Genomic DNA, 16,851 nt, shown 5'->3' with positions numbered 1-16,851 from the left:
ATTAAGACAAAATAAATATAAAATCTCTTTATTCCCAAAGAATTATTATCTGTTACTCTGGATGCTTTATCGAACAGAATTGAAATTAACTTTCAATGGCGAAATCTTCAACCTATGTTGAACCTAATAACATCGTCCCATTCTATTAAAAGATTACTATTCTAATTGGATACCAAAATCTCATATCCTTTTTTGTAACAACCCTTATTTTCTTTCTCTATGTCTCTTAAAAAGATTTAATCTTTAATATAATTTATATGTATGTGCTGAAAAGAAAAAAATTATATTTAATATTTTGCTAATGACTTTCCTCTGATATGAGCATAGAAAAATAATTAATGGATTAAGGCTTTGTGAAAATAATACATTTTTGTTTTGAAAAATTATATTTTTCTGAATTAAATTTAAATATAAAACCTGTATTTTTAATTTGCTCTATCTAGTACAGTGAGCAATTTTATTTGGCTGTCTTATATAAAAATATAACACTCACAAAATAAAACTTGATACCACAAGATGAAATGATCTGTGATTTAATGCATCTCATTATATATATATATATATATATATATATATATATATATATATATATATAGATATGTATATATATATATATAGATATGTATATATATATATATATATATATATATATATATATATATATATATATATATACAGTGATCAATATACAGTACTGTTTCGCTGTTTGACAGCTCATCAGTGCGGCTAGACAGGCAACTACCTCGAGCCAGGGTCGAAACCTGACCGCCCAAATGACAGTCAAGGTCAAGGCTTTTCACCATTACGCTATACGTCTGCTGCTGTATGGATAATGAATTTAACGCTGTTTAGTTTTGATATCGTCACAATGCCTCCGCTCGATTTGTTTACACAAAGAGCGTCGCTTTATACGCTAATGGAAGTTTGTATATTACTTCCCGAAATGTTCAACCCAAGATAGCGAGCATTATATATATATATATATATATATATATATATATATATATATATATATATATATATATATATATATATATATACATTAGCGGCCGTCTGGCGTTGGTTGGCCGTGAAATACGATAAAATATTATGCTTTAATTTATGCATATTTCGTATTAATTATTATAAACCACTCTTTTCTTGATTATTATACTGTACCCAATAGGGAAGAATAGACAGAGCCTTGTCTTGGTCTCAAAATAAGTTTAAACATGATATTTCAATTTATACAAATTTCACAAGTATTATTATAGAGTTACTTATCTATTAATTATTATATCATACTTAATATATACTTATGATTTCAAAAGTTAAAATATATGATTTGGGTGCCATAAGCTATAATCGAAACCCAATCATTTAGCGCTCTAGTCGTAGTCATTACCGTGTGAGCTATCGACAGATAGATTAGAACATATTAAAAAATTAAACTTCTTTGAACTATTACTGTATATCTGGGCATGCACAGAGCTAACAGGTTTAGTTGACTTACTCTTGGCAAGTTTAATATTTTAAATTTTGATGCCATGTACTTTTACCGGCTTAAAACCAAATCAAATTTCTTTTATCGGTTTGAACTCCCTATATATCAAGTTTCAGTCTTTATACCTTAAATACTGAGAATACCTTGGTAATTACAGTTCAACACACAGACACGTATTATATATATATATATATATATATATATATATATATATATATATATATATATATATAAGGGGAGAGAAAAAGAAAGATCTAGGTATATAACTATACATGACCGTATGCTAAAACCTTTTCAACCGAAATGATACACAATTATGCTTAATGTAGAAAATATACATGAATAGAACTGAGCGCAGTAGTTTATTAAAAATCATCCAATCAGAAACCATACAAATTAATAATTAATCGCTGAAAGTTCGTTTTAAAGTCAATCATTATGAAATCGCTCGCATATCCATGACTGAGTATATTTAAAAGTTTGTAATAATAATTTTATATAGAATAAGTAAGCCTTTAATATCGTTATCAGTGCAGCAAAAACTCTGAAACTCTGTTATATACCGGTATATTCACCAAATAGCACTACTTAATCTAATATATAATGTTCCCACAAATATCATTGGACATCCTGTTTTTATTGCTACTGAAATATTCGAATATGACTTGCCCTATCTCTGTCTGAATATATATATATATATATGTATATATATATATATATATATATATATATATACTTATTTATTGTTAAATAAACATGTTTACATCCCGCTGCTACAAACAGCCATTTGTTTCAATCAAACAACAGATATCATCAGGCAGCGACTTAACTATTCAAATGTTCAATGAATAAACTATTAAACTAAAAGATTATTCATTGAACATTTGAATAGTCAAGTCGCTGCCTGATGATATCTGTTGTTTGATTGAAACAAATGGCTATTTGTAGCAGCGGGATGTAAACATGTTTATTTAACAATAAATAAGTATTATTAGCTCTTTTTTATTGAGCACTATCTAACAACCTCGTTGAATTCATTAGTTTATTATTTTTGAATAACAAAAACCCGAGTATATATATATATATATATATATATATATATATATATATATATATATATATATATATATATGTGTGTGTGTGTGTGTGTGTGTGTGTGTGTGTGTGTGTGTGTGTTCACACCAACTATGTTGTATAGTCGGTTAGTTATTATTTTTTTGATCTCGGTAGGTAATAATTTGGCTGGTCTGTGACCGTTTTGATGTAACACCTCGTGTTTCTTAAATTAATAGCGATGTTTTATTAGAGATAGGTGTCTAATTGTTCATCAAAGTGAAACGAGTTCTGCTCAACAACATATCGTCCTTTATAGCATGTGTAGTATTAAGAGAAGCGAAAAGTTATATTGTTAGTTATGACCAATTGTGTTATATTTGATTATCTTTCTCAAAGTTGAATCACTAGCTGATGATCTCACCTACAGCTAGGTGATAATGCGCTAATAACTTTTAAACACAATTTGCCACACTCTTGTTCGTCGCCATTAATAATTACGACATAAACTTTCTATGAATACTTGAGCTAATGGTTACACATTTGGACTATGCATCAAAGCTTCATCGTACAGAAAGAGTTGTATTCCGTCACTAAACACTAACAGAACAGACTAATAAATATCAGGGGATGAAATATTGAGCGGATAGATAGAATCATGAAATATGCAATTGGCGATGCGCGGTTCAGATTCTGTTGAATATACTGCAATCTATAGTTTTAGGAATGCACTATCTAATCATATACAATGAAACATTTGCAGCATGTATTATCTTTTTGCATTTAATAAAATTAAAAATAAAATAAATGCATCACTAGTCGCTTGTAGTTGATGCTTGAGTAGTGTAATTGTTTGATATCTCCATAAAGCACCAGAGGAGAAACTGCAACTTATTAGCTCAGCACTGTATATAATTTTTCCATCATGATTGGTTATACGTATTTAACCATTAACGAAAATCCCATGTTAAATAGTAAATAGTTAGTTGATATCCCATGAGTGATTTGGAAATTAAAATTAAATTCAGTGGGTCCCAGTCTACAGAAATAGAAAACAGCAAACACTCGTTTTCGCCAATGAAGATAGCGTAGAAGGAAACAGTAAGTTACGGCGGTTTGGGTTCCATTTAAGTAAAATATCGTCCAAACTTAAAATCGGAACTTTTTATTAAATTTAAATAACATAACTTTTGACTGAGGATAAATTCAAGTACATAACTAATCGCAATTTTTGAACAAATTATAAACGACCAACGATTTCATAATCCTCTTTGCGGGCCATATTTGGCGCTAAATGCAAAAAAGTGTTAGCGGGGGTAAGAAGCCTAACTGTTTCGTTTACGACGACATTCGAAGTTTCAACCACAAATTAATTTTAAGACTCTGATAATAATATATCCCCTTTTCCCATATCTGAGATAGACGAACATATTAGGAAATAGCTTATATTAAATTTACAAATGTTTTGACTAAATGACGCTATGAGCAGTGAATCGACGTAAGGGGTGAATATGGAAAATTCGGAAAAAAAGAATCGAGTTTCCGGTGATTGTGAGCATGGGAACATGCAGATATGTTCACTTCCAGTAATCAACTAAGTGTAACTAAATAAACGATATTTAGAATTCTCGGTCGTAGATATATTTGGATAAAACTATCTGTTTGGTTATCTACGAGAAGAACGACTAGATGAGTATCGGTGAACGACAAGAGTTTTAGCTGATATCCTAAGCTTGAGGCTTAGCTCAGAAATAGGAGCAATAACGACGGGATTTGAAATACATACATTTATTCCAGTTCAGCAAGTTTTGTACATAATATTTATATCTGTGTGGACGTTAATTCTTACTATATAGTCAACTAACAGTACCCGCTAACCGGCGTTGCCCGTTGGAAGCGTCCCTCCTCCCGAAAAAATAAAGTACGATTGTTGTTGATGTTGTGTTTGTTGCTGCCCGACCCTCATCTCCTCATGTTAAGAACGGCTTTCGGAATAATACTTCCAGCTCCTCATGGTCAGAACGGCTATCGGAATTGATATCCCAAACTCTCCTTGTCAAGAACAGGTGGAAAAAGGTGGTGTGTTAAGGATTAATTCCAGCTGTAAAAAAAAAACAAAAACAAAAAACAAAAAAAAAAACAGCGAGGGTAAAAAAATATAAAAAAATAGACGCGGTAGACAACCCGGGTGGAAAGAGCTGAAGAAAAAAATAGAAGGGTGGCAAGCATGCAGGCGCGCTCGAATTTTTAAAGTGAAGGATGAAACGAAAAACAAAAGCCGTCCATTTAGCTGTCAAGATAGAGAGAGAGAGAGAGAGAGAGAGAGAGAGAGAGAGAGAGAGAGAGAGAGAGAGAGAAACAGAGACAGAGACAGAGACAGAGACAGAGACAGAGACATAGAGAGTCTGCGTCTGTAGCTTTTGACGGAGTAAATTCGTTGTGTTTTCAATAAAGAAAAACAGGAAATACTTCATCTGGTAGTTTTAAATATGGAAATCCCCCAATCGAAAATATGGCTCATTATTTTTGCGTTGTTACGTAGTTTTTGACGCTTTTTAGTTGATCAAATCTATAGTAAAAATAACCGTTGTTCCGTAAGTAACGCGCGGACATTTATCGTCAAGTGTTTACATTTTATGAAGGGGTGGCAACGAGCATAATAATAATAATATCTATCTATCTATCTATATCTATCTATCTATATCTATCTATCTATCTATCTATATCTATCTATCTATCAATCTATCTACATCTATCTATCTATCTATCTATCTATCTATCTATCTATGGCTCGGTTCGGTATCGTGCTCGAATGTAAAAGAAACAGATATAAATCTCCCTCGGTCGATGTCTCTGTATCTGCCACTCCCCCTGTCTCTCAGTAAACATATTCAGAGAGATAAAGTGTGTGTGTGTGTGTATGTGTGTGTGTGTGGGAGAGAGAGATAAAGAGAGATAAGTGTGAGAGAGAGAAATAGGTGAAGAGAAATGCAATTATCTCCGAGCCGCTAACTAATCGTTTTCTTTAATGTAAAAAAGCTGCTACCGTGTGTCTGTAGACAGAATGTTGGATAAGCTTATTCGCATTCATTTAATTTTATAGAATTGTAATCTGAAATAAGGGATCGGTCTGATATAAGTCGATGAGAATAACTGGAATCTTTCAAGGGAGAATGTATTATTTTTAGAATTGGCGAACAGGAATTTAGCGTTTGTGTATGAGCTTATTAACAAGGATGTAACCACGGTATCCGTACTATGTGTATAATAACTAGCGGCGTATTCTGCTTTAGCAATAGGGGGAAATCAGGACTACTTCCTCTCTAGGTTAATGCGATAGTGCTAGTGTAGCTCCTCGGATGTAATCTAGAATCTTGTTAAAACACCTAGATATATCATAAAAGTCTTTATAAAGTAACATAAGATAATGGCTAATAGGCTAGACATGCTAAATTTGAATGTGGCATATGTTGTTGCAAACCTACGGTATTTTGGTGACGAGGGAAATTCCTGCAATCTAATTATTATATATAGGATGATCGATATGACACAACCAGAATAAGAAGAATTTGTTTTACTGCATTTACTGTTTTCAGACATTGTTCAAAGAGGCAAGGTAAAATCTCAAAGGACTGATTAAAATGTAAATATACCCACAACGTGGCAACAATTGGCACGGAAAAGCAAGAGCAGGAGCTACAACGAAACGTGGGATTTTAACACAGAGTATCGTCCCTATGTTTTCGTATAAAATAATATCAATGTGCACCAGATAAATGTAGGAAATATATTATTCATAGTGTTGAGTTTTTATCGTACTTATTCTTTATTATCTCCACAGCAATTTGGCCGTTAACATTTTCGATTTGCTTTATGATATTCTAATTGATAACCTACAGAGAATTTCATGCTGAAAACTTTATTCACTTGATTCGGTAGTTCTTATTCTTTCTTCCACGTTTTTGTAGATGCTTCACATGTGAGAACACATGTCGTAAACGTATAAAGAATAAATACAACAAGAATACATCAGTTCAGATATATCGATAAAACCACTAATCTACTTACCTAACCCACACGCACACAATCCTTGCACTTACCAATTATCTAGTGCAGTTGTTGACGACTATCAACCAGATAAAGGGATTCGGTCCGCTGACATATTGTGATTCTTATGCGTTGAACCGTTAAATTAGATGCGACATACTTCTCTCAGGCTCAGGATAATTTTTAAACATTGATATAAAAATAGAACAGCACCATTAGGTATCAAAATGCTTTTTTTATGCTTAGAATGCCAACTTATTCACTGCGACCAGCAACCTCTATTAAGCTGAGTATATTTTTAGTATTTTCTATCTTATAGACCAGTCGCCTACTAAACATCTTAGAACCAAATTAACTACATGCACAAAAATGTGGTGAAAAAAAAGGCAGTGTGAAACATGACAATAGTATTATGCAAAAATCGAATTAATTAAAATAGAATACGGCTTCCAAAACAATTGTCAGATATTGAGCACTTTAATCTGCTATGATAATCTGATAAGATAACTGGTTTGTTCTCAGATGAACTGACCATGTGCTAACTAGTAATACGCCATTAACAATCGACAAGTAACACGGTAGAAAGATATAAACACCTGGAAACTATTTAGACCCATCAAAGATTTTTTGGTTTATCGTTGTTATACATTACACGAAGACATATGCAAATCTCCGATGTGAATATGGGTGAAGCTTAATAAACATTTGAAGTTAAATTTGTGAAAATGTGATTTCCATTCTGCGCAATATTTACCCTACATACACATTTCCTCGTGAAAATAGAAGAAAATAAAATAATACAAAAGAACAATGATAGACGAATTTTCTCTCCAAAATTGCCAACCTGCATGTTACATATCAATTGGACTGATCATCGTGACACGTAAATTCATACTTCTCACACTCATGATTTTTTTACAAATTAGTCACCACTTATCAAGGCCCGGAAGCCACTCGGGGATAAGGGTTATTGTGTGTACAGTACGTTAGTGTTGGAGATTTGATAAAGTGTCTTACTTAAGGGGCGGTTCATCAGGAATTTATTTATATTGGACATGAAGACATCCAGGTTCTAGTCAGGTGGGAAATAGGCAACCGGAACAGAGTTCTACAGGCATGCACTTCTAAGAAAGAAACTTTGTTCATGGAATCTACCTTTTGATTTTGGCACAGATAAGGAGTGGGGAAAATTTTTGACAGTGGTTTCAGCTAGGCGGGTGTTTATCGTGAAAGATTGGCGAGGGGGCCCAGAAATTGGAGTTCATGATTGTTTTATTTGTTTGATTTTTTTTCATGATTTATTTTGTTGTATGCTGTAGCACCAATCTAAACCGTTTTATACCTATGATCACGTAGCACAAATAGTGTTTACCTACTGATATGTAGAAATATTAATACTTTCTCACACACGTTGTAGGTGTTAGATGTTTATAATAAGGAATGTTATTCAGTATTTGTTTTAGACATATTTACACATATGGAACATAACTTCAAAGTATTTGCTTGCCTTTAAAACAGTCTCTGCAATGATTATTTATATATTTGCATGAGAATTTTTATAAGACAATTCGTCTTTCGGTCAGTCGGCCACATTTTAAAACTAAAATATTTTATTCGTTAGTCACACATAACTTTGAAAAAAGCATTGCCAGATGCGTCAACATATCCCTAGAAAAAATACTCTGTCCTTCAAGCAGGAGTTATACCTTCTTGTTCATCGATCAATGGGTCATAACTTAAAAAAAAAAAATGCGTTAATCGCTAAACGCGTAGATTGAATAGGCGCATCCGAGGGATATGCGTTCTTCATTTATTTAAGCATCAATGTTGATAACGTTACTAATAATGAACTTTTTACAATAAGCCAATGTAGGAAATATATATGCGAGAACGCTATTAGGAAAACAAAATATAAAAAGGAATATAAGAGAAAGAAGTAATGTTTAGAAAGGAAAGCGGTTCGAATGAAGAAAACGTCTAAATCACAATATTTATATTTATATTTATATTTATATTTATATTTAGAGAGAGAGAGAGAGAGAGAGAGAGAGAGAGAGAGAGAGAGAGAGAGAGAGAGAGAGAGAGAGAGAGAGCCAAAAAGTTAAGTGAAATATCCGCTCGCGTCTTCGATCTGCTTTGTAAACGACAGCCGTGCCTTAGGGTATGGATTTTTGATTAAAAACCTGATATATTTATTCCTGCCTGCTTATGCATAAAGAAATAACGCTGCAACAGTTGATTAAATATTACAAAAAAAAAGGCGTTAAAGAAAGAATATCTGCAACACGTTTACCTTTTGGAAATATTTGAATGTCGATGCTGTTATATTTGAATAAACGCAACACTTCGTACCCATATAACGAGAGTTCATTTTTGAGGCAAGAGATTTCATTAACTTGTATGAATACCCCTTTAAAATTATTCACTCGTGTTGCATAGTCAGCTGTCACCAATTCACCCACATATGAGAACTCGTGCAATTGTTACAATTTGTTGTTGTTGTAGTCCATGCATCTTCTCTGATTTGAAATGCACAATATAAGATAAGCTGATGTATTATTATGCCGTAAAACAGAATTCACCATAAGTAACTATATCATTTTATTTCAACATAATAAATCAAATTTATAAAACGCACTATGTCGGTGTGCATGTTTTCTGTCTCCATTATTTCAATTTGCATGTGCTCCGAGACCTACGGTGGCAGAACAGTGCGAAGCGGTTCCAATGATTTCATATTTTTGGCCGGTATTTTATTAGGTTTGAGCCGGTAAAAATAGCTGCTAAGAGATCAAAATTGCAGAACCTTGAACTTGGCAGTCGTAAGTCGACTTAAAGATTTCCTATAAACATGCGCAAATATACATTTATGTGTTATAGTCGACCCATTTTAACTACATCTTATTTATCTGATGAGAGCTCAATGCGTAACGATTGAAACTAGAGTGCTATATGCTTTGGTTGCTGATGTCACTGAAGCCATTTAAAAAATAACTACTAAATATTGGATACAATATAATATATAATAATCGAGAAATAATTGACTCTATAATAATAAATACAAAATTTGCAAAAATTTAAATATCATATTTAATCGAATTTTACGGCCGGGCAACATATAAGAAATATGTAACTCTAATATAAAAATTAAAAAAAAAGGTTTTGAAACGTAAAACATAATAATTATTAAAACATCCAATAAAGTCTCTGTGGTTTCCGTGGAACTTTACATACTTTTCTAATTGTTCAGGGAATAAGCAGCCTAGAATATCTGTTCGGGTGGATTCCTTATTTTTAACGATTTTATAAAAACATACGATTTTAACTTTCAAATTATACATGGAATAGAATGAATGCAAAATAGCTACAAACAAAAACAATCTATAATTATTCATGGTGAGCCTTAAATATTCTAGTCTCAATTCGATAGTTACCAAATGATTTTCTCGTGATTCTTTTTTCTATCGGCACCCTATCCAAACGTTAGTAATGGGCAAGAGAGTTAGTTGTATACTACTATTACTCGCCTTTATCTCCTAATACTCGAATGATATCAGAGTAACATCTATTATCTGTAAACTTTGTAAGCCTCTTCCTATATGATATAGGTTGAGTCACATGATCTGTTATGCATAAGCATTAACTTAATTTACATATTAATGTCTGTAGATAAAGGAAATATGTTAGTTTTTTGTTTTGTTAAGAGAAAGAGAGAATAGTAGCAAATGATGACAAGATAAAGGGAAAATATATACTTCATAGAAAAATAAGTCTCAGAGTTAAACACACTGAGAATTGTGAGGTCGGAATTGGACAAATAGATTAGGAGATAGATTAGTAAAAGATGGAACACACTAAGCCAATCAACGAAAAGTTGCAATACGAAGTAAACTTAAAGATGATCATATGGAATGGCATGTCATAAAAGGAAATGAACAGTCAAAAATCTTAATAATTTTCACACACACACACACACACACACACACCACACACACACACACATATATATGTACAGATCCTTATGAAAATAAAAAAAGTAAAAAAAAAACATCTTACTGTCGTATCTTTCCAACGTTAGATCTTTGCTTGATTTCGAACGGGCTTTCCAGGGTCATGAAGACGTAACCACCGAGGGCAGAGTATCCAGCCACCAGACAAGTAAGCCCAATGTGCGACAAAAGAAAAGTAATAAATTTCCGACAACAATTGATGCACTTTTTTCTCCGACTCACTTTTGGAACTTTCGGGCCAGGTCGCTGCTTCTTCCTACAGCAGCTGCAGCATCTTTTGCTCGGCGCTGTCACATCGTCATTATCATCATCCTCAACGTATCCGTTGTGCGTATGCGACATTTTCTTACTCATACCGGAAGTTACCGACATTTTTATAATTTTTAACTACGACCGACTTGGTTGGAATTCTATAATTCGCATCGCATGAAGTCAGAACTTTTGGGGATGGTTGGTTAGTAATGTCTTAGTTTTTTATTTCGACGATATAGTAAAATAATTGGTCCTTGAAGTGCATCGGATAGTTATAATCTTGATGGATTATCCCAGTGACGTTTTTCTATTATCCCAGTGACGTTTTATCAAAATAGAGATATCGTTTTTGTTTTATTCTTTTTGTATTAAGCTGTAAATTCCTTTGGTGTGGATTTATTCCAAAATGATAATAATAAAAAAAAATAAGTACACTTTATTTGCACTTTATTGTTGGTGGATCACGTGTTACCTGCAATTAGATAGAAACAAAGAATTAAACTTTATTATAATTAAATATTAACATAAAATAAATAAATACATTAACAACGTAACAATATTATATATGGTAATGAACGTACAATATTTTATTATAATTAAACATGATTTATGAAAATATTAAATGAATTAATATGTAAGATAAGCACATTTGTTTCTCGTCCAACGGAGATTAATCGATGTGAAGTTAAAAAAAAACGTGATAATTATAGAAAAGGAATGAGAAAATATCAAACAAAAATTACGCAGAGATTAAGGTTGCGTAAAGTCAATATAGTTTCGAGACTTTAAGGATGATAGAGATTGAGTGACGCACTGTGAATGGATAAAATGTTTAAAATGAAATTGGATGTACATGTATAATGATCGGCACTAGAACATTCGCATGTGATGTTCAGAAAATCTTACAGTAAATAATTGGTTTAAATTTTTATTCTGCATTAAAGATTCGTTTGTATTTTCCAATTTTATATTCTTATAATACTGACAGATTAATGTTTTAATTTGGCATTTAAGTTTTTAATCGCGTGCAAGCGACTCTATAAGTCACTCCGTCCGTCCGTCAGTCGGTCTGTCGGTCTGTCCGTAACACTTTTCTGTTCCGGCAGATACTGCAAGCAAAGACCATATGTGGGGGAGACCCCACATATAAGACCTTGGTCAATGTAGGGGCAACCTTCATACCAATTGTCACTATACAGCTCCCCTACTCCCCAGGGAGTTGGTCCCCATTTCACCTTCACTCCTCACATTAAAAATCGGCCTTGTGACTAATTTGCTCAGTGGGGGAGCAAATAAATACCATTTTCTTGGCCTTTTGGGCAAGATCAAAGTGTAGTATCTGTTCTTACTGCATGCTGTACTTGTGTTTGTAACTTTTCCTTGGCCACATAGCTAATATAACGTTTCAAATTCTCTAAATCAAATAATTTTTGTGATATAAAGTGGCAGATCACTTTTCTGTATCAAGTTCATGTAAAATGATCACCCACTTTACAACCAATCAGTCTCAAAGCTATTTAAGTCATTCTCCAGTTGTTTTTGAAGGATTCCAGTTATTTTTTAAGCATTCAAGTCATTGTTAAGGTCATTCAATTCATCCTTAAGTTCATTAAAGCCATTCTAAGCCATTTACTCCTTATTTTTTTAAAGGCATTTCAGTCTATTTTTCGGTCATTTTAGCTTATCTTTAAGAATTTCATGTCAATCCTCTATTCACGCATTCATTCATTACACGAGAACACGCGACTAATGGCTATCGACCTTGTTTTTAACCCGTGTCCCTATTTCTAGATAATATTAATATATGTTAGTATATCTTATATCTTAATCAATTATTATTTTATCCTGTTCCTAATTATTTGTATACATTCTACAAGACAGGATATTGACTTTCGTTATGTGGATGGCGATTTTAGTTTGTTCTACAATCAGATTGAAGAAAATATTTATATTACTTCACTCAACAATATTAATTAGACCTTAATTTTACAAGTAAGATGTTCTACTTTGTTAACTTTTTTATTTCGGTATTCCGTATACGCGTTTTGTATCAGGAAAAAACGAATTATTTCATTAAAAATCTAACTCGTAGTTTTATAATCTTATTTATAAAACTCACTATGTCTGTCTGTCTGTCTCCACGTTTTTTTAAAACTATTTACTTAAGGATGAAAGCTCACAACGCGGCTCAGATTATTACTCTTTTGTGAGCAGTTTTTTTATGAGTCTTAGCTGGTTAAAATAGTTGTGCAGGAGTCAAGAAAGAGGTCAACATTGAAAGACATCAGAGTTTGCCAAGCGTAAGTTAACTAAAACTGCTCTTATACGAATGCGCAAATATTTATCCATTTTGTATAATCATGTTAGTTTAATTTTTATAATTTCATATCTGAATGGAGATGGACCAGTAGTTGTGCCACCGGCTTTAAAGCTACAGTTATAATTTCGGTTTCGATTCTAGCTGATGGCTCCCAAGTCTTGTTTTTTTTTTTAACTTTTGGAATCACAACTTACATTTGTGTATAATATTATAGCAGTCAAACACTACCATGTTTGAATATATGGTTAAGTGGCAGTTTTAGTCATTTAGAACTGCTTAAAAGCTTCACCGCTCACTCATTTTTGATCAAATTTCAAACAATTATTACAGTTATCATTTTCTCAGCTATATTGTAAAAATTTTATTTAATTTTCGTTCAGTAAAACAAAAGTTATGATGAATTTTCTGGTGTTCAAAATCGTTACAATATGTAAGGAGGTGAGCGACATTTTTGGTGACTGATTTTCATAGCAACCACGTCGCTTCAGCGACTGCTGTTGCTACAAATTCACTGCTGTCGCGGAAAGATAAGTAACAAGTGAAACAGAGAGAATGAAAGAATGAAAAGGAGACGATTGGGAGAATTTTATTGAAAGCAGACGAGTGCCGTAGATTGTTATTACATATGTGTTCACGGAGACAAAAAACTGCAATTAAACAAAGAACAAGTGTAAGACAAGAAAAATCATGGATTACAATAGAAAAATGCGAGCATGAAAAGTAATATGGTTATGCTTAAACATGGAAAAGTAAAGGACTAGTTGATAAAACTGGAAAAGAAAAGGACAAGATATTCTAGTAAAGAATATAATACATTTATAACTTACAATATTGTAGCATTCAGAATAAAAAAAAATTAAATTTATATTATATAATCAATTCTTAATGCTGCAATATTTTAAGTTATAAATTTATTTTTATTTTTTCCAGTTTTAACAACCAGTCCTGTACTTTTCCTGGTTTAAGCTTAACAATATTACTTTTCATGATCGCATTTTTCTATTGTGATGAAATAACGGATAGAAAATTGCCTTTATAATACTATATACGAAATCTGAATAAATAAAAATATTATATTTAAGCTTATTTACAACCAATAGACACCTGGCGCCAATCGAGTTTTATAATGGAAGATGCATCGATTTGTTTATACATTTTTTAAACCAGTATAATAAATTGGGTAGAATCTCGAAAGAATTTACGTGATTGAAATAGGAATAGTTTCCTGAGAAATAATTATCTTTTTCCCTGTGAGAGAAACAAAAACAAAAACAGAACTTCAACGCTTCTTTTTCTCTGTTCGAAAGAATTTAACTGAGCTGGAGAACTAACAAAGGCTGACCATTAATAAATTGGTTAAGGATTGCCTTTTGAAAGGGGAACTATTGAGGAATCGGGAGTTGTTTATATTTAAAAAAAATCAACAGCAAACTGACACTCTATCCCTCACAGAAAGAGCAAAGTAAAATTACTTTACGAAAAACAATGCACAAAGAGACGTAAAAATCCAGTGCCATAATCATATCCTTTCAGTGATAAACCACACTGGATGAGGTTTTACCCAGCAAAAAATAAGAACACATGTAACAATTATGGTAAAGTTAACAACGAAATAATAGGTTGTTGATATGCCAAAATATCGAGGGAGCCCAGAAAAAAAGACAAACACACTTAAGCGATAGTAAAGGCGGGGATTTACGCAAATATGTAACGATTAAAATATTTAACAAAACTAAAATTCCAGCTTGACTCGGGTTTCGACCTCTAAATATGAATTTTGTGCTTAGTGTTACTTTGGACGGAACTAGGAAAAAACTCAAAGCGTATGCGCTAAAATACACAGACGATCTATCGGCAGAAGATTAGATTGACAGATTTAATCTTTGGGACTACCCCATAAGCGCTTTCTATCGTAAAGTAGAAGTCCAAATACTAATACCGAAACAAAGCAGAAACTTAAGCAAAAAATCCTCGAGATGTTTTCAAGCAGCCTAAGCGAAATATACTAAAATTAAATAACAGTTCCAGGTAAAGAACAATGTTCAGCTCATATATAAAAAAGCGAAACGTTACTTTTGTTGATTTGGAGCAAATAAATGAAGAGCTAGACAGATTGAAAAGAGCTGTTGTCCTCTATAAGAGCGATTTAAGCTAGTGGGTTGCGCTAATAGTCTATGTGAATGAAAAAAATCTAATCAAATTAGAGTTTGGGCTGATTTTTCAACAGGGTTGAACCAGGCCCTAAAAGACCACCAATACTTCCTTTCAAGCCTTGAGAAGATATTAAATAGAATTAGTGGTGGCAGAACTTTGTCAAAAATACATTTATCGGATACATATCTTCAAATCGAGAAAATAATTCAAAGATACTACGCATCAACACGCACAGAGACTCTTATGAGTTGAGTAAACTGGCTTTTGGGGTCATGGATGCGCCTGCCATTTTTCAGTAGGTCATGGTTCACTTCACAACGGCTTCACATACTAATTACCAGCAACTATGTGGCAGAGCATATTATGTACGCATTCGAAAAACTCCAAGAATGCGGTTTTAAAGTGAAAGAAGTATTCTCGAACCCTTCTCGAACTCTATATCGAGTATAAGGATTTAATTTCGGTAATCATTGTTATGTCACTGAATGTAAACAGAAATTAACAGTTTTAAATAAGCAGAACGTTCTCACAAATAAAAAATAAATACTAGAAGTTTAAATAAAAATAATTTCATTCATTTTAAAAGCAAAACTTTTCCACAAATAAACAATAAACATAAATTTTGAAATGGATGAATTTATTTTTATTTAAAACTTTTAACTAATTTTTTCGTGAAAATATTCTGCTTTTTTAAAGCTTATAACTTTTGGTTACATTCAGTGCAAAAAACGGGGATTTTACCGAAATTAGTTCCTTATACTCATTTTCCACATTAATTTCGAACACTGTAACCAACGCTAGTTCAGTTTATAACATTGTTAGCAGAAATAGGTGCTTCTATTTTTAAATAACGAAAAATATTGAATTTCAAGTAAAACAAATGGTGCTTTCGTAATTGTCATGTCGCAAATATTAACATATCCAAATATTTCGGAAAAACAATAAAGTAGAAAATGAATTAATCATGAAAAAAGAAATTTGTAAAATCTAGCGATTTGGTTTCAAAATCTTCCGATTGAATAAGAAAGTTAATAGGGGAGATTATTAGTGTTTCAATTTCTGGAAAATTTAATGCCAAAATTCAATCAATTATTTAAAAACAAAAATTAAAATTAAACAGTTAACAGTTTTAATTTACAAAACGTAAATAAATTTTCTATATATGTTATGTTTATTTTTATTTTCTGGGCATGATGTTTCAATTGCGTGACTTCCTTTTTGTTTATGTCACGTGACCGAATATGTCTGCCTCAGCGTGTAACCTTATTGCAGTATTTTATTCTTATCCAATCTGTTTTTCACGAATAATTCTTTTTCTAGCTCATCGTTTTCCGTAATTTTTGGCTATGTAACATAGTGTTTTTTTATTATCCTTGTTTTTAACATTGATTGTATGATTTGTGTGTAAAAATAGTGGATTTTCAGATTACATTCGTGTAATATTTTTCGGAATGTGTTGCAATTGTGGAATGGTTTATGAACTTGTTTTAATTATGATTTTCCGATGTTTGTGTCGATAATTCTATTTTATT

General features: G+C 32.2%; 1 protein-coding gene and 1 non-coding gene across 2 annotated transcripts in view; one reads left to right on the top strand and one right to left on the bottom strand.

The window, feature by feature from the left end:
* The window catches only part of LOC145301351 (potassium channel subfamily K member 6-like), a 336,487-nt gene that overhangs the window by 164,042 nt on the left and 155,594 nt on the right, over positions 1-16,851 (bottom strand). The window contains exon 2 of the mRNA XM_080144572.1: positions 10,640-11,317. Coding sequence (XP_080000698.1) covers positions 10,640-10,965 — 326 coding nt within the window. The 5' untranslated portion in view covers positions 10,966-11,317. The remainder of the gene's footprint in view (positions 1-10,639; positions 11,318-16,851) is intronic.
* On the top strand, positions 12,145-12,337 carry LOC145284882 (U2 spliceosomal RNA). The gene has a single exon (XR_013868902.1). It is a non-coding gene; the product is annotated as a U2 spliceosomal RNA (small nuclear RNA).

This window comes from Euprymna scolopes, chromosome 1 (genome assembly GCF_053919585.1).
Source record: "Euprymna scolopes isolate OS-2025 chromosome 1, ASM5391958v1, whole genome shotgun sequence".
NCBI classification, from domain to species: Eukaryota; Metazoa; Mollusca; class Cephalopoda; order Sepiida; family Sepiolidae; genus Euprymna; species Euprymna scolopes.
Note: the sequence above shows the minus strand (reverse complement) of the source record. Positions and strands in the feature narration are given on the sequence as shown.